The sequence below is a fragment of the Oncorhynchus mykiss genome, chromosome 4 (genome assembly GCF_057628025.1).
Source record: "Oncorhynchus mykiss isolate SJ-2025 chromosome 4, ASM5762802v1, whole genome shotgun sequence".
Taxonomy (NCBI): Eukaryota; Metazoa; Chordata; class Actinopteri; order Salmoniformes; family Salmonidae; genus Oncorhynchus; species Oncorhynchus mykiss.
The window spans coordinates 58,550,908-58,569,936 of NC_143025.1; the positions used below are offsets into that span (position 1 = coordinate 58,550,908).

Sequence of the window (19,029 nt, forward strand, 5' to 3'; positions counted from 1 at the left end):
CCTGCAAGACAGCGTCTGCGAAGCAGACGGCAGAAACATGTCCTAGCCCCCAACCCAGAACACAGCCTGCTGCTGCTCCAGCTCTGCACACACACAAACACTCAAACACAGACACACACGAACCGAAGATATAAAACATGGCACTAACCCAGAGGCTGCTGCCTCAACAGGGCTCAGTATTTACGAACAGCTGCCTCCTAGTCTCTGCACAACAGCCAAAGCATATTACATACCCTGGCAGGACTAGAGCTGCCTGCCAAATTAAGATCTGTGTGTGTGTGTGTGTGTGTGTGTGTGTGTGTGTGTGTGTGTGTGTGTGTGTGTGTGTGTGTGTGTGTGTGTGTGTGTGTGTGTGTGTGTGTGTGTGTGTGTGTGTGTGTGTGTGTGTGTGTGGAGATGAAGCAGAAGTGTCAGTTTAGGCCTTCATTCTGTAATTTATATGGGTAGTACAAAGTAAAACTACAAAGTAAATTGCAGTGTGAGTTACAGTAAAAGAGTCTTACACACAATGGAGGCAAGACAAATTCCTTAGATCTACTTTACACCTAACATGAGCCTATTCATCAGGGACATACATTCAATAGCAAATATCACCATTGCACCAACTTCATTGCCTATTGTCATCTAAACGTCTATTTCCATCACAGCAGAAGCACAAAGACTCTGGAAAAGGACTTGGACGGACCAGCTTAGAGCTACGTAAACCAATCTCTCTCATCCTCTCAGAAACAAACCAGAGCTCTTAAAAAAGTGTCTCTAATTAAAACAGTCCTGTAGGCTTTTTATATGAAAGACCTCATCCTCATCTTTCAACAATTCCAGTTAACATCCCTGATGTTTCTACATTGACTCACTGAAGCTTCGACACAACCTCCAGAGAGACCTCAAGATTATGATCTGGAAGGCAAAACTGATGCTAGATCCGCACTCCTACACTACCTTATCTGAGACATTTTGTGAATATGAGCCCAGAACTTCGTCCTACCTTTGAGAACGATGGGGTCCTTGCCCTCCCTCCTCAGCGAATCCAGGACCACATGGAGGGGCTGCGAGGAAGTCACCCTCTGGGGATCCATGGTATTTTCGTCATACACCACGATCTCTTTGGAGAAGATGCTTTTGAAGGAGTCCTTGCCGGAAGATTCGCGGCATGACAGGAGGTCCAACACTGTGATCTTGCCCTGCTGCAGCCGCCGCCGGCTGATCTTGTCCGAACAGTTGATGTGTACCGCGCCCTGGATGTGGCTCTTGTTGTACTCCATGAAGGGTCGGCAATCGATGATGACCGGGACCGGCCCAACCAGGTGTCCCATGGGGCATCTGGCCATTCGCTTGGCCAGCTCATTTGGGTGGATGACCCGGATGGTGGACCCTAGAGCCTTGGGTGAGCCTGAGGTGAGACTGGGGTCACTAAAGGCCTCATGGTGGACCATGCCCATGGAGTTGGAGGAAGAGGTGGGTCCGGCATAGCTGAGGTTGGGGCTGCTGGCGCTCACCTGGCTCACGTGGCTCTGGTGGCTATGCTGGTGGCGCTGGTTGTGCTGGCTGTCCTTCTCGTAGGTGGTGACCGAGCAGCAGCTGGCACTGCTGCATCCACACGACAGGGAGCGTGTGGAGCCGTTGGATGAGGGCATATACGTGAGGTTGGTCGCCCGGATCTTCACCACCGTGGTGCTGATGACCGTTGCCTTGCTGCTGTGGCTGGTGACGGTGGTGTCCAGGTAGCTGGTGTCCAGGCACAGTCGGAGTTCCTGAGGTCGGATCGGCCTTGGCAGCGCCACCACAATTCTGTCGTCGAGGGGAGATGGAGGCATGGGGAGGCTGAGGGTCAGGACGTCTAGGGAGAACTACAAGAAGCCAGTCTACATGGGGAAAGATTGACAGAAGAAACAAAATGTCAGGGCTTGCATGCATAACCATGTGTATGTGACAAATACAATTTGATTTGATTTGATTTAAAGTATTTCAGAGTAGGACTGCTGATTTAGGATATGTTTTGCCTTTTAGATAATAATAAATAAGATTACATTGACACGGAGCTTGAAGCTAGACCAGTACTCCGAGTTGCTTTATGAATATGGGCCTAGATTAGGTTTGTGAGTGCACCAACAGAATCCACTATAGACTAGAGGTCTTTATGGGTCCACCCTAACCTGAATACCCGAGCCCGACCCGGGACCCAAGCGGGCCCGGATCCAAAATTCAAACGTTTCCCTCAGGTTCAGATCAGGTCCTGTTTGATTGTCATCGGTCTCGGGTCTATGTAACTGCAATTGATAGACCCAAATGGACCTGACCACGGGTCTGCATAGCCTATAGCATATTTATTTTACAGTAATAAGGTGAATCTGTTCACTTATAGAAGGCCTAGCCAACATATGAAGCCCTATTCGTTAACGAGAAGAGCAACGGGGCTGATAATCTTTTTTATTTTTTATTAAGGTCCAATTGGGTCTGATATAGTTGTAGTCGGCCCCATTTGGGTTCGGATCTGAATGTCTAAGTCCGGGTCCCCTTTTCTTAAAATGATTGCGTTGTATTACTTTATTGTATCACTGTATTATTGTATCACTGTATTACCTATAAAACTAATATAAGGACAGGACATGAGACGGGAGTAGAAATTAACATGTGCGTTGTTTAATGCGTTTCACAGGAATAACATTCCAAGCATTTCATCGTAGGTAAGCAAGGGAGTTACAGGTGCCCTAAAGGGACAAAACTAGAATATCAATACACAACATATTCCTCCCCCTTTACCTTTGATAATTCAATGTTTTGCCTATTGTTTTCTTTTTAAAATAAGTTATCTTAATGTGAATAAATGAACTTCTCAGAATAACCTTTTTTTAAACTAGGGAAAGAGGGTAGACTGACACAGTGCCCCGACTTAACCCTGGGGTGTACTCTGCCCCAATGTCAGAGGTTAGTCTGAACTAAATAGTTAACCTGTCACGGGTTCATCTTTCTCTTGCAGGGTAATGACGACGTACAAGTGAGTCTACAGTCACATTGTCTCTGAGTCGGAGTGGTGATGGTGTATGCCCAAACTGGGGTGCAACAGTACCCTGAATAGGCTCTCTGGCTGGTGCAGGTGAGTCTGGAGCACTTTCCACATTTGTAGGTTGCTGCAGTGGATGTTCAAGTGATGGCTCGTAGTCATGGTAGGCCTCCAGTAGCTGATCTTGGATTGTCGCTTGACAGGAGTTATCTCTGAGGTTGGTTCCTGGCAACAGTTGATCCACATGTCTCCTCCAGATGATGTTTTCTGGTGTGTGAACTGTGTAGGACACAGGTCCTGTTTGTGCAACCACTGTGGCTGGTATCCACTTTGGAACTTTACAGTAGTTCTCTCCAGCTATGAAGCTTCTGTCATTTGCTTTGCTCTGTCTCTCCCCCCTGTGCTCTCTGTTGTGTCTGTACAACCTGTTTAGTCTTTGGAGGTCTCAGGAGGTCGAGTCGCGTGCAAAACTGTCTTTTCATCATGGCTGACACGGGTGCCACTTTGGTTTAGCGTGGGGAGTGTTTCTGTAGGTTAACAGGAAGGTGTTTTTAGGTGCCTATTGAGGGAGCCGTTCCCTTGTGATGATTTTAAAGCTTGCTTCATCGTTTGGACAAACCTTTCGGCGAGGCCGTTCGTTGCAGAATGATACAGCGCTGACTTGATGTGCTGAATTCCATTTGCTTCCATGAATGACCGGAACTGTTCAGACACCTGTTGGGGGCCATTATCACTAATGAGTTGCTGAAGATTGACAGTAGCTCTTTAATGGTTCTCTCCGCTGAGGTGCTCTTCATCACTATGACCTCAGGCCATTTGCTGTGTGCCTCAACTACGACTAAGAACATACAATCCTCCAGTGGGCCTGCATAGTCTATGTGGACTCGCTGCCAAGGCTCCCCTGGGAAGTCCCATGGGTGTAGTGGCGCTAGCTGAGACATGTTCCTCATCTTTTGACGTGCAGATCATGATTTGACCTTGTCTTTGATAGCTGTGTCCAGACCTTGCCACCAAAAGTAGCTGTGTGTAATCTCCTTCATTCACACCATGCCACAGTGCCCTGAATGGAGTTCTTCAAGCACCTGCCTTCTCAGTGGCGGCGGTATGATGACCGGAAAACCCCATAGCAAGCATCCGAACTGAACTGTGAGCTGGTTTCTCCTCACTAGGTAAGGTTATAGGCTGCCCGACATCTCTCCTTCGTTTCCACGAGTGACAATGTCCGCGACCTCAGACATCACTGGGTCAGTGTGGCTGAACTTTTTCACTTGGACAGATGTAACTGGGGCGTTCGTCACTTCCTTGAAGTAGAGGATTTCAGCCTGGGAGTGCTCAGTGTGTGTGACAGGTAAGGGAAGCCTTGAGAGACCGTCTGCATTGCAGTGCTGCTCAGACCTTCTGTACTTGATATCGTACTGGTGAGCAGATAACAATGCCCATCGCTGCATACGGTTGGCTGCATGCGGCTGGCTGCAAGATGCGGAATGCCGGTGTGGGGACCAAAGATGAAGTTGAGGGGTCTATGGTTCGTCAGCAGTGTGAATCGTCGGCCATACAGAAACTGATGAAATTTCTTAACTCCAAACACAATGGCGAGTGTTTCACGCTCTATCTGTGCATAATTGCTCTCGGCTTTACTTAAGGTCTGTGATGCGAAAGCAATTGGCCTTTCTTCACGTGATGGCATAATGTGTGAGACAACCGCACCAACGCCATAAGGCGATGCATCACATGCCAACTGTAATGGCAGGTTGGGGTTGAAGTGGGTTAGGGCCTCTGACTGAGCTAAGGCTGTTTTCACTTTCTTGAAGGCGTCCTCACATCTGTCTGTCCACTTCCACTGTTTGGTTTTGTTCAAAAGTTAATGCAGTTGCTTTAACATGTTAGCTAGGTTGCTTCCGCAACGGCCTTCACCTTCGATGGCACCTTGTGGAGACCTGAACTGTCGATGACGTGGCCCAGGTACTCAACAGAGGGCCGGAAAAACGTGCATTTGTCCTTCCGGACCCTCAGACCGTTCTCCTCCAATCTCTGTAGTGTAGCGTTCTTGTTTCTCAGGTGCTCCTGCTCGTCTTTGCTGGTGATGAGTAGATCATCGAGGAAACATTAGACCCCAGTGAGCCCACTCAGTATCTGGTCCATATCTCTCTGAAACAAGGCCGGAACTGAGGTGATTCCAAAAGGAAGCCACCGGTACCTGTACAGTCCTTTGTGAGTCACTATGGTCAACAGTTCTTGTGACTCTTGGTCCACATGCACATGTAGATAGGCCTGACATATGTCTATCTTACTGAATTTTTGTCCTCCAGCTAAACCAGAAAAGAGGTTATCAATGAGGGGTAGTGGATATTTTTCAGCAGTCAAGACTGGGTTAATTGTGACTTTGAAATCACCACAGAGTCTGAGGGATCCATCTTTTTTTATGACTGGAACAACGGGTGTAGCCCATTCACTGGATCCAATACTCCACTCTCCACTAGTATGTTTAGCTCAATTTCAACTTTTGGTTTTATGGCGTATGGGACAGGTCTAGCTTTGAAGCATTTAGTTTGCTGTCTGGTTTCACGGTCAGTTTAACTGTTATGTCCTTCATACTGCCAAGTTCTCCTTTGAACACTGCGTGTTTCCTCAATATCCCTTGTAGGTTTGTGTCCTCTTTTGCAACCATGTGAATTTCCTGCCAGTTTAGTTTGATCTTTTTCAGCCATGTGCGTCCTAGCAATGCTGGATGGTTGCCTTTCACAATGTAGAGGGGTATCTTTACCTTCTGTTTGTTGAGCTCCACTGTAACAATCACGCTTCCTCTCACTGAAGCAATCTCACCGGTGTATGTTTTCAGCGTCATATTTGTGGGCTGTAGTGTGAGGTAATGTAGTTTCTCCTTGTATACAGCCTCAGACAGCAAAGATATGGCTGCTCCAGTGTCCACTGCGTTTCCATCCAGTAGCGGTGTCACCCGAGAATTCATATCCATTGTCTGAAATGGACAAAACCTGCAAAGATTCTTCCCCTTCAGACAGGGTATGACTTTGTTCATCCTCTATGTGCTCCATTTTATGCACTTTCTTTTTGTACTCCCTGAAGTCGCTTTTCCTTTGTTCAGTACTTTTGTTTGATTGTCTCTTTTTGTTTTTACATGCACGTTCGATGTGACCCTTTTTTCCACAACTTCTGCAGTCTAAGTCTTTGCACCAACACTCCTCTGCTTGGTGACCTGGTTTCCCACAGCGATAGCATGGCTTGCCACCTCGTGCCTTGTTTTTTAACTCCATAGACACCTTTGGCACTTGGGTCGATGCACTTAACTGTTGTGCATCTTTATTTGCCATTTCCAATGACGTACTCACTTCTATTGCTCTCTGCAATGTTAACCTCTTGAAGCTAGGGGGCACTATTTTTATGTTTGGAAAAATAACGTTCCCAAAGTAAACAGCCTATTTCTCAGGACCAGATGCTAGAATATGCATATTGACAGATATGATTCATCACCAGGTTTTTCAGGCATTACCAGGCTGTGCAATAGATTGAATGTTTTTCCTCCCATAACAGTCAAAAATGTTGGCACGACTTCTGTTTTAATTCCATTTGCCAACACAAAGTACTCAAAACGTTCTGTGTAAGAACTCCATTGTTCCACAGATTCATCAAATGTTCCTATATTTACAACCAATGCAGACATTTTCTGTTTATTTTTCTTTCTCACACTTTTCAGACGTTCCCTTACTCCCAGGCCATTTTTTTCTCTTTTAACTCACGCTGACTTCACTTTTTCCCGCAGCTAACTCTTCCTATCCCTCGAGGGTCTCGTTGCTGTGACATCAAAAGCACGTTTTGTTTGCGTCTTTCTACAGCGAATTATTTTTAATGAATTTAACTCAGACTTTCTGCCGAAGATAATGAGCACAAACGTGAGAACGTTTCTTTTGCGTCGCCAGTTGTGTTGTATAGCACACTGTATTACTTATACAACTAATATAAGGACAGGACATGAGACGGGAGTAGAAATTAACGTGGGCATTGTTTAATGCGGTTCACAGGAAGAACATTCCAAGCATTTCAACGTAGGTTCTACTGGGTCCGTTCGGGCCCAGTTAAACCAGAGAAGACTTCTGCTATAGGCTACTATGACGTGGGTAGAATCAATAATAACCACAGCGTCTATCGAATAGCATGGAGGTTTGTTGATGACTAATGCCACTGACTGGGGACAGTGAATGAGAAACTAAACAGCTACACAGTCACCAAATATCTGCTAAGTAAACGTCTGCAAGACAACTACCACAGTCATGGGAATATGCAGTTAAAACAGAGAGCCTACTGACCATTTAGTGAGGGTGGATATAAACCATAGACTATATGATATATGTGGAGTGTCCAATGAATATGTAGCCCATGAGAAAATAATATAATCCTCACAAATATGTGCAGGTCACACGGGAATTGAAATTCACAGAGCAAATATCTGGACTACGCAGCTAGGCTACTGTCAATTTCACATTGCAGTGCAATAAGGCTATGCATTTCAGGTGACAAAAAAGACTGGAATACAGCTTCAACCTGTAGTAGAGCTACGCCGCAGTTTGGTCTCTCCCTCCAAATCACATCTGGGACAGTCATGGGATGCGCGAGGCTGCTTAAATTTCATCAAACGTTGTAATAATAACGACGTAATAAGCCATGTCCTCACATCAAAGTACGCCCATGGTCGCGTCGTCTGGCCCGTGCATTTAGTGTCCAGCTGTTTCAACTGGCTGGTAATGTAAAAAAAAAAAAAAATCACAGGGTGTACATTCATTGAAGAGACCGGCATGAGGACGTGCTGAGAATAAAAGTATGGAGGGCTTCAGCGGTACAGACACGGTTTGATTAGATTAAACATGTCAATTCCAATTCAAAGACGCCGCGGTTGGACATCACATATTTATCTCGTATAGTAAGTAAAACATGGTATCATTTGTAGTGATAGTCTAGTCTGGATAATTTTGGCAACATTGTAGCCAGTAACAGATATTTGTTAAAAGTGATATTGAAAAGCCAGCAGTTTATCATCTGTCAGTTAGCATGAAGAAAATGAGTTCTTGCAACGATCTAAAGGATATAGAATATCGAATAGCCTATAGTTTCATGTGAAATTCCCGATATCTGAAATCGTTCATATTTAACGTTAGCACTGTTATGACTTGAAATTGCTGAGTATGGTCTGTTCATGTTGATAACGCCAGCGTAATTTATACACAACTTGTAAGCTATATACACTGTGAAAGGTCGCCTAATAAAGGAATTTTAGAAGTTTACTTACATTTTTGTAAGACAATGTTTTGGGTGCTCCGGTTGAGTGTTGACGATTTTTATTTGTGCTCAATGTTGATTCCATTCAGCCTTTCCCAGTGCCGCGGATCCGCAACATTTCTACTTTTAGCCTGGTCCCCAGTAATAATATACAAGGGGTTCAGCCAACCTAGAGAATTGGCACTTTAGGATTGGCACGTGTATGAGCCAATAAACGACTTCATTAATATTCAATTAGTCGTTTTGTACAGTGAGGGCGCAGCGAGAACCAACCCAGTAGTGGGTGTTCCGCAGCGGGTCTTAAAAAGCGGCTAGGTAGGGGTAAATCTCAATTGTTCTCCTCGTGTACTCTCTGTTGTCTCCTCGCCTCCTTCTCAAAACACATTGGATGAGAAATTCAAAGGGGAGGGACATTTGGCTTTCTCATCCAATGGATTTTGAGAAGGCGAGGAGAGCAGAGACAGGACGCGAGGAGTTAGTAATTGAGTTTCTCCTTAAATAGTCAAATGAACAATTCTCCGAGTCCCATGTATGAGAGTAGGGTGATGTCACTGGCAACCAATCAAAAGTGCGCTACGAGGAAGAGTGAAGCAAGTGTAGACGGATGATAACATTCTCAGATTAGAAATTCGTTCATCCTGTTTCGTCTTTAATGCGTTCTTCTCAGCCTATTTATGCAGAAAATACAGTCATAACCACTGTAGTAGTTGCATGCAATTTAATAGTTTAATAATGATTGTTTTTTCAGGGGCTAACTGGTTTATAGTGATTCATATTATGCAGCTAGGCTATGATATTACAATGGTAATGCATAATCTACAATAGCCTATTATATAAAGTTATGGCCACAGGTGCCTTCAATTAGCCTGTCTGTGATTCATGTTCATTGGAAATGATCTTGACAATTTGCTCATTTAGGGGTGTATCATGGATAATTATAGTCATGTGATGTCCTGCTCCAGAATAGCCATAATTTTGCACGCCCAATTTTTCAGTTTTTGATTTGTTAAAAAAGTTTGAAATATCCAATAAATGTCGTTCCACTTCATGATTGTATCCCACTTGTTATTGATTTTTCACAAAAAAATACAGTTTTATATCTTTATGTTTGAAGCCTGGAATGTGGCAAAAGGTCGCAAAGTTCAAGGGGGCCGAATACTTTCGCAAGGCACTGTAAGACCCTGAAACAATACTCTACTCAATATATTTTGATGTAGGGCTATGGCTTAGGCACGTATATTATATGGACATGTAAAGGTTCATATGAAAGGGCGCATGTCTCTGCTTATAAGACCCTGAACCAATACCCTACTCAAGATGCTGTGATGTGTGGCTTGCACATCTACGTTACATGGACATATACTTGTTCATTATAGCCTGTATACATTCTTCTTGGATATGTACTGAGTGTACAAAACATGATGGACATTAGGCTCTTTCCATGACCTAGATTGACCAGGTGAAAACTAAGATCCCTTATTGATTTCACTTGATAAATCCACTTCAATCAGTGTAGATTAAGAGGAGACCAGTGCATTTCTTTTTATGCCTTGAGATGATTGAGGCGTGGCTTCATAACTTTTCTGATTTGAAGAAAATGACAGAATATATTCAGCCAAAGTCCGATGAAAGCGGATACAGATTCATTGCTTTAACTAATTATGACAAATGTTAAGAAAATGTTGAAAAATGTAATAAAGTAATGCCTTTTGGCTGACAATTTGTTAGCTACGCTATCCTTACGAACCGCATAGCATTATAGCAGTATGTAGTATGTTAGCTAGTTACCTAACGTTATTTGGCTACCAATACATTCAACTTGCCGGCAGTATATTAACTATCTGCTATCTATCAAACTACCCAGTGTTTATTGACTTGATTATTTACATCAAATCAAAGTTTATTTGTCACGTGCGCCGAATATAACAGGTGTAGAACTTACAGTGAAATGCTTACTTACAGGCTCTAACCAACAGTGCAATTAAAACAAAAACAAACAAAAAAGGTATTTGGTGAACAATAGGTAAGTAAAGAAATAAAAACAACAGTAAAAAGACAGTGAAAAATAACAGTAGCAAGGCTATATTCAGTAGCGAGGCTATATACAGGCACTGGTTGGTCGGGCTAATTGAGGTAGTATGTACATGAATGTATTGTTAAAATGACTATGCATATATGATGAACAGAGAGTAGCAGCAGCGTAAAAGAGGGGTTAGGTAGGGGCACACAATGCAAATAGTCCGGGTAGCCATTTAATTACCTGTTCAGGAGTCTTATGGCATTGGGGTAAAAACTGTTGAGAAGCCTTTCTGTCCTAGACTTGGCACTCTGGTAACGCTTTCCATGCGGTAATAGAGAGAACAGTCTATGACTGGGGTGGCTGGAGTCTTTGACCATTTTTAGGGCCTTCCTCTGACACCGCCTGGTGTAGAGGTCCTGGACGGCAGGCAGCTTAGCCCCAGTGATGTACTGGGCCATACGCACTACCCTCTGTAGTGCCTTGCGGTCGGAGGCCGAGCAGTTGCCGTACCAGGCAGTGATGCAACCAGTCAGACCATACACTCGATGTTACGGCTGTAGAACCTTTTGAGGATCTGAGGACCCATGCCAAATCTTTTTAGTTTCCTGAGGGGGAATAGGCTTTGTCGTGCCCTATTCACGACTGTCTTGGTGTGTTTGGACCATTCTAGTTTGTTGGTGATGTGGACACCAAGGAACTTGAAGCTCTCAACCTCCTCTACTACAGCCCTGTCGATGAGAATGGGGGCATGCTCGGTCCTCCTTTTCCTGTAGTCCACAATCATCTCCTTAGTCTTGGTTACGTTAAGTGATAGGTTGTTATTCTGACACCACCCGGCCAGGTCTCTGACCTCCTCCCTATAGGCTGTCTCGTCGTTGTCAGTGATCAGGCCAGGATCCGGTTGCAGAGGGAGGTGTTTAGTCCCGGGATCTTAAGCTTAGTGATGAGCTTTGAGGGTACTATGGTTTTGAACGCTGAGCTGTAGTCAATGAACAGCATTCTCACGTAGGTGTTCATTTTGTCCTGGTGGGAAAGGGCAGTGTGGAGTGCAATAGAGATTGCATAATTTGTGGATCTGTTGGGGCGGTATGCAAATTGGAGTGTGTCTAGGGTTTCTGGGATAATGGTGTTGTTGTGAGCCATTACCAGCCTATCTGTAACATTTGTCGTCGGAAGGAGACCAAGGTGCAGCGTTGTAGTAAGTGTTCATGATACTTTAATTACTCAGACCACTAAACAAAAACAACAAAATAATAATGAACATCACGTTCTGCAGGCTTCACAGAGCTAACAAAAAACAAGATCCCACAAACAACAAAAGGAGAATGACAACTTATACGTGATCCCCAATCAGAGACAACGATAAACTGCTGCCTCTGATTGGGAACCACACTCGGCAAAAACCAAAGAAATAGAAAACATAGAATTAAATAAACTAGAATGCCCACCCTAGTCACACCCTGGCCTAACCAAAATAGAGAATAAATGGCCAGGGCGTGACACTTTCAAAGCACTTCATGGCTAAGGACTTGAGTGCTATGGGTCGGAAATCATTTAGACCTTAGTGTTCTTGGGCACAGAGACAATGGTGGTCTGCTTGAAACATGTTGGTATTACAGACTCAGTCAGTGACTGGTTGAAAATGTCAGTAAAGACTCTTGCCAGTTGGTCAGTGCATGCTCAGAGTACACGTCCTGGTAATCCATCTAGCCCTGAGGCCTTGGGAATGTTGACCTGTTTAAACGTCTTACTCACATCGGCTACGGAGAGCGTGATCACACAGTTGTCCGGAACAGCTGATGCTCTCATGCATGCCTCAGTGTTGCTTGCCTCGAAGTGAGCATAGAAGTTATTTAGCTCATCTGGTAGGCTAGTGTCACTGGGCAGCTTCCCTTTGTAGTCTGTAATAGTTTGCAAGCCCTGCCACATAAGAAGAGCATCGGAGCCGGTGTAGTACGAATCAATCTTAGCCCTGTATTGATGCTTTGCCTGTTTGATGGTTCATCGGAGGGCATAGCAGGATTTCTTATAAGCTTCCGGGTTAGAGTCCCGCACCTTGAAAGCAGCAGCTCTACCCTTTAGCTCAGTGTGAATGTTGCCTGTAATCCATGGCTTCTGATTGGGGTATGTACGTACAGCCGCTGTGGGGACTACGTCCTCGATGCACTTATTGATAAAGCCAGTGACTGATGTGGTGTACTCTTAGATGCCATCGGAATAATTCTTGTTCCAGTCCGTGATAGCAAAACAGTCCTGCAGTTTAGCATCTGCTTCATCTGACCACTTTTTTATCGACCGAGTCACGGTGCTTCCTGCTTTCATTTTTGCTTGTAAGCGGGAATCAGGAGGATAGAATTGTGGTCGGATATACCAAATGGAGGGCGAGGGAGAGCTTTGTACGCATCTCTGTGTGTGAAGTACAGGTGATCTAGAATTTTTTTCCAACTCTGGTTGCACAACACATCATGTTGATAGAAATTAGGTAGAACTGATTTAAGTTTCCCTGCATTAAAGTCTCCGGCCACTAGGTGCGTCAGCTCTGGGTGTGCAGTTTCCTGTTTGCTTATTTCCTTATACAGCTGACTGAGTGCGGTCTTAGTGCCAGCATCCGTCTGTGGTGGTAAATAAACAGCCACGGAAAGTATAGCTGAAAACTCTCTAGGCAAATAGGGTGTCCTGCATTTTATCACAGGATACTCTACTTCAGGTGAGCAAAATTCCTTAGTTCCTTAGATTTCGTGCACCAGCTGTTGTTTACAAATATTCACAGACCCCTCCCCCCCAGCGTATATCCCACTAGCTGAATATCTATGTCATCATTCAGCCACGATTCCGTGAAACATAAGATATTACAGTTTCTGATGTCCTGTTGGTAGGATATTCGTGATCGTACCTCGTCTAATTTATTGTCCAGTGATTGCACGTTGGCGAGTAATATTGATGGTAACGGCAGCTTTCCCACTTGCCTTCTGCGGATCCTTACGAGGCACCCAGCTCTGTGTCCTCTGTACCTGTGTCACTTCCTCTTGCAAATAACTGGGATGTTGGCCTTGTCAGGTGTTCGGAGAATGTCCTTTGCGTTCTGCTTGTTGAAGAAAAAATCTTAATCTAATCCGAGGTGAGTGATCACTGTCCTGATATCCAGAAGCTCTTTTTTGCCGTAAGATATGGTTGCAGAAACATTATGTACAAAAAAGTTACAAAAAACACATCATAGTCCAATTGATTGGGCGCCCGTAAAACTGCTGCCATTTCATCCGGCACCACGATTCAATGGCTATCTACTTCGATTTCAGAGCACTCTCGCACAGAATAACTGATGAATTTACGAGTGCTCAACACCCATTGAATATGGCCCAGTGTCAGTAAATGTTGGGAAAAAAAAGCATAACTAAATTGTTCCCAGCAGCACAACACTCTGGATAACATGAAAACAGCCTATCCAGCTCTGCTAGGGCGAGTAAAATGGTCAGAGTGAGGTGTTCTCTCATTTGTGTCTGGAAGTAGCTAGCAAGCTAGCCAGTTAGCTTGGTGCTTGACTGCCGTTGTGAGGGCAGAACACTCGGATCAACCCTATTCTTTGGCCAGAGCGTCCAGTGTGTGCTCTGAATTTACAAACGGACAATCTGACGCTCTGAATTTAGAGGGCACACTCCAGATTGAATTTACGAATGTTTAGCTAGTCATTTGTAAAACTAACAATCTAGCAACAGCATCAACTTCAGGTAGACAGTCGAAGCTCTGGTATGCTCAACTTAAACAAAACCGTTCATTTCCAGTATACTAAAATTAACTAATAGTACATAGTATGTAGTATATACTTATTAAGTATGTAGTATACAGTATGTTAGTATGGGTATTCGAACACAGCTCTGGATTATGTATGTGTGCCATTCATATCAATCAATCAATCAAATTTATTTTATATAGCCCTTCGTACATCAACTGATATCTCAAAGTGCTGTACAGAAACCCAGCCTAAAACCCCAAACAGCAAGCAATGCAGGTGTAGAAGCACGGTGGCTAGGAAAAACTCCCTAGAAAGGCCAAAACCTAGGAAGAAACCTAGAGAGGAACCAGGCTATGTGGGGTGGCCAGTCCTCTTCTGGCTGTGCCGGGTGGAGATTATAACAAAACATGGTCAAGATGTTCAAATGTTCATAAATGACCAGCATGGTCGAATAATAATAAGGCAGAATAGTTGAAACTGGAGCAGCAGCACAGTCAGGTGGACTGGGGACAGCAAGGAGTAATCATGTCAGGTATTCCTGGGGCATGGTCCTAGGGCTCAGGTCCTCCGAGAGAGAGAAAGAAAGAGAGAATTAGAGAGCATATGTGGGATGGCCAGTCCTCTTCTGGCTGTGCCGGGTGGAGATTATAACAGAACATGGCCAAGATGTTCAAATGTTCATAAATGATCAGCATGGTCAAATAATAATAAGGCAGAACAGTTGAAACTGGAGCAGCAGCACAGCCAGGTGGACTGGGGACAGCAAGGAGTTATCATGTCAGGTAGTCCTGGGGCATGGTCCTAGGGCTCAGGTCCTCCGAGAGAGAGAAAGAGAGAAGGAGAGAATTAGAGAACGCACACTTAGATTCACACAGGACACCGAATAGGACAGGAGAAGTACTCCAGATATAACAAACTGACCCTAGCCCCCCGACACATAAACTACTGCAGCATAAATACTGGAGGCTGAGACAGGAGGGGTCAGGAGACACTGTGGCCCACTCCGAGGACACCCCCGGACAGGGCCAAACAGGAAGGATATAACCCCACCCACTTTGCCAAAGCACAGCCCCCACACCACTAGAGGGATATCTTCAACCACCAACTTACCATCCTGAGACAAGGCTGAGTATAGCCCACAAAGACCTCCGCCACGGCACAACTTAAGGGGGGGGGGGGGGGGGAAACACTAACAAAAATAATTTGCAGAAACCCGTTACTGAAGACGGAGTCATCTATGATTCTCCAAATTATATTTTAAAAGAGGAAGCTAATTATTTTAGGCAGATGTTCTCTTTTCCGTCTCATCCTCTCCCACTGAATGAAGATTACGGTAAGGAATTCTTTCCAAATAATATAAAAAATGGAAAATTAACAAATGTACAGAAAGATCAGTGCGAAGGCCAAATTAGAGCAATAACTTTTTGAGGCTATTAAATCCTTTCAGTCTGGAAAAACCCTAGGGCTTGATGGCATACCGGTAGAGGTATATCAAGTATTTTTTGATATACTAAAAGCTCCATTTGTCACGCCCTGACCTTAGAGAGCCTTTTATTCTCTAATTTGGTTAGGTTGGGGTGTGACTAGAGTGGGTACTCTAGTTTTTGTATTTCTATGTTGGCCTGGTATGGTTCCCAATCAGAGGCAGCTGTCTATCGTTGTCTCTGATTGGGGATCATATTTAAGCAGCCTTTTTTCCCACTGGGTTTTTGTGGGATCATATTTCTGTGTAGTTGCCTGTGAGCACTGCTTGAGCTTCACATTTCGTTTGCTGTTTATTGTTTTTGTGAGTTTCCTTTATTAAACATGTGGATCCCAAATCACGCTGCTGAGTATATTTCCAGTTCGTACGACGATCGTGACACCATTGTTAGATTGTTTTATCTACTCCTATAGAAATGGTAGTCTGCCAGGTACTCAGCAGGAAGGTCTGATTTTTCTATTACTAAAACAAGACCCAGATGGCAAATATAAAGACCCAGTCCATCTAAAACACTGGAGGCCCCTTACACTTCAATGTGTGATGCAACAATACTAGCAAAATGCATAGCACTCAGAATTAAAAGGGTTTTACCAGGTATTGTTCATCCTGATCAGACAGGTTTTTTACATGGACGATACATTGGAGATAATATACAACAACTACTAGAAATAATAGAACATCATGAAACATACAGTGGGGAGAACAAGTATTTGATACACTGCCGATTTTGCAGGTTTTCCTACTTACAAAGCATGTAGAGGTCTGTAATTTTTATCATAGGTACACGTCAACTGTGAGAGACAAAAACAAAAAAAATCCAGAAAATCACATTGTATGATTTTTAAGTAATTAATTTGCATTTTATTGCATGACATAAGTATTTGATCACCTACCAACCAGTAAGAATTCCGGCTCTCACAGACCTGTTCGTTTTTCTTTAAGAAGCCCTCCTGTTCTCCACTCATTACCTGTATTAATTGCACCTGTTTGAACTCGTTACCTGTATAAAAGACACCTGTCCACACACTCAATCAAACAGACGCCAACCTCTCCTCAATGGCCAAGATCAGAGAGCTGTGTAAGGACATCAGGGATAAAATTGTAGACCTGCACAAGGCTGGGATGGGCTCCAGGACAATAGGCAAGCAGCTTGGTGAGAAGGCAACAACTGTTGGCGCAATTATTAGAAAATGGAAGAAGTTCAAGATGACGGTCAATCACCCTCGGTCTGGGGCTCCATGCAAGATCTCACTTCGTGGGGCATCAATGATCATGAGGAAGGTGAGGGATCAGCCCAGAACTACATGGCAGGACCTGGTCAATGACCTGAAGAAAGCTGGGACCACAGTCTCAAAGAAAACCATTAGTAACACACTACGCTGTCATGGATTAAAATCCTGCAGCGCACGCAAGGTCCCCCTGCTCAAGCCAGCGCATGTCCAGCCTGTCTGAAGTTTGCCAATGACCATCTGGATGATCCAGAGGAGGAATGGGAGAAGGTCATGTGGTCTGATGAGACAAAAATATAGCTTTTTGGTCTAAACTCCACTCGCCGTGTTTGGAGGAAGAAGAAGGATGAGTACAACCCAAAGAACACCATCCCAACCGTGAACCATGGAGGTGGAAACATCATTCTTTGGGGATGCTTTTCTGCAAAGGGGACAAGACGACTACACCATATTGAGAGGGGGGTGGATGGGGCCATGTATCGCGAGATCTTGACCGTATTGCCCAGCGACAGCCCCGAAACCTGAAGGATCTGGAGAAGGTCTGTATGGAGGAGTGGGCAAAATCCCTGCTGCAGTGTGTGCAACATTACAGACCTCTATATGCTTTGTAAGTAGGGAAACCTGCTTACAAAATGTTCTCCCCAATGTATAAGAAGCCAGGAATGGTATTTATAGCAGATTTTTAAAAGGCATTTGATAAAGTAATACTGGATTTTACTTGTAAATGCCTGGATTTTTTTCAATTTCGGTAATTCTCTTATAAAATAGGTAAAAATAATGGATATAGTAAATAATGGCTATTTCTCAGAGAGTTTTGAATTGTCAAGAGGAGATAAACAAGGGTGTCCGCTGTCACCATATCTATTCGTTATGGCCATCGAAATGCTAGCTATTAAAATCAGATCCAAGAACAACATTAGAGGATTAGAAATCCAAGGCTTAAAAACAAAGGTGTCCATGTATGCCGATTACTCAAGTTTTATGTTAAGACCGCAAGCTAGATCCCTGCAATGTCTCATTAAAGGTCTCGATAACTTAGTCATATCTCAGTTTACTCACTTACTTATGGCGTTGCCTACTCCTGATTTGTTTTTCAAATCATATGAGCAAAAAAATATTTCACTTTGTCTGGGACGCTAATCCAGACAAAATAAAACGTGCCTATCTATATAATGAATATGAATTGAGTGGGTTAAGATTAAATATAAAAGCACTAAACCTCTCTGTAAAAGCTTCACTCATTATTTGAATCCTAATGGTTCTCAACTAGATTAATAAGAAAAGCTCATCCATTGTTTAAAAATTGCCTTTTTGCCTTTTTTCAAAGAACCTGTCTTTTTCAAACAAGCATTGCAGAGCTGGCTACAATTTCAATTTCATCCCCCTGAAAAGATAGAACAAATATTACAAAAAATTATATTACTGAACTCAAATGTGCTAGTTGATAAAATACCTGTATTTATGTGAAAGATGTTTGAAAGGGGTATTTTGTTCTTAAATTATATTGTTATGTCCTTCATGGAGTTATCAGAATTGTATGGGAAGGTCTGCTCAATCCAATAGTACAACCAATTGATTACAGCATTGCCCCAAAAATGGAGGATGGCGGGTGGCAGCGGGAGAAGGTAGGGAACTGGTCTGTCTGCCCAATATAAAGGATAAAAACTGGAGGAATAAAAATAGCATAAATAGGAAAGTATACCAGTTTCATTTGAGGACCAGGATGTTGACAACTGCCATACAGATTGCAAAATAGTTGGGAAGAGATTTTTGATGTACCGATTTCATGGAATGAGTTGATATATTAAACAACGCAAGATTCAAAACTTTGTGCTTTTCAGCTAAAATTATTATATAGAATTCTTGCCACCATCAAAATGTTGAATATTTGGGGCATAAAATCATCGAAGCTCTGCAGATTTTGTTGTGAGGATACAGAATCAATAGACCATTTATTTTGGTATTGCCCTCAGGTAGCCTGTTTCTGGTCTCAGGTTCAGGAATGGCTGAAAATGCATAGCATTGACCTAAAATTGACCCTAGAAATAGTAATGTTAGGAGATCTGGAGAGACTGGGTCAGTCAATTACTAATATACTAATACTCTTAGTAAAAGTATTTATCTTCAACACATAATCTGTAGATTCTATTCGATTAGATAGATTGAAATTGTATGTTAAACATCATAGCATAGTTGAAAGATATGTGTTGCGTAGAAACACGAAGTGGGTGGCCAGCAGAGATAGATGGGATGGGCTGAGGGTTGGTATGTGGAATT

The 19,029-nt window shown here is 43.5% G+C and overlaps 1 protein-coding gene across 1 annotated transcript in view; it reads right to left on the bottom strand.

Moving 5' to 3' along the window:
* The window catches only part of LOC110522036 (dual specificity protein phosphatase 10), a 29,849-nt gene extending 21,205 nt beyond the window's left edge, over positions 1-8,644 (bottom strand). Inside the window, exons 1-2 of the mRNA XM_021600101.3 lie at positions 8,301-8,644; positions 986-1,862 (exon numbers count right to left, since the gene is read on the bottom strand). Of these exons, the coding sequence (XP_021455776.3) occupies positions 986-1,814 (829 nt within the window). The 5' untranslated portion in view covers positions 1,815-1,862; positions 8,301-8,644. The remainder of the gene's footprint in view (positions 1-985; positions 1,863-8,300) is intronic.
* Between the last annotated feature and the right edge of the window lie 10,385 nt (positions 8,645-19,029).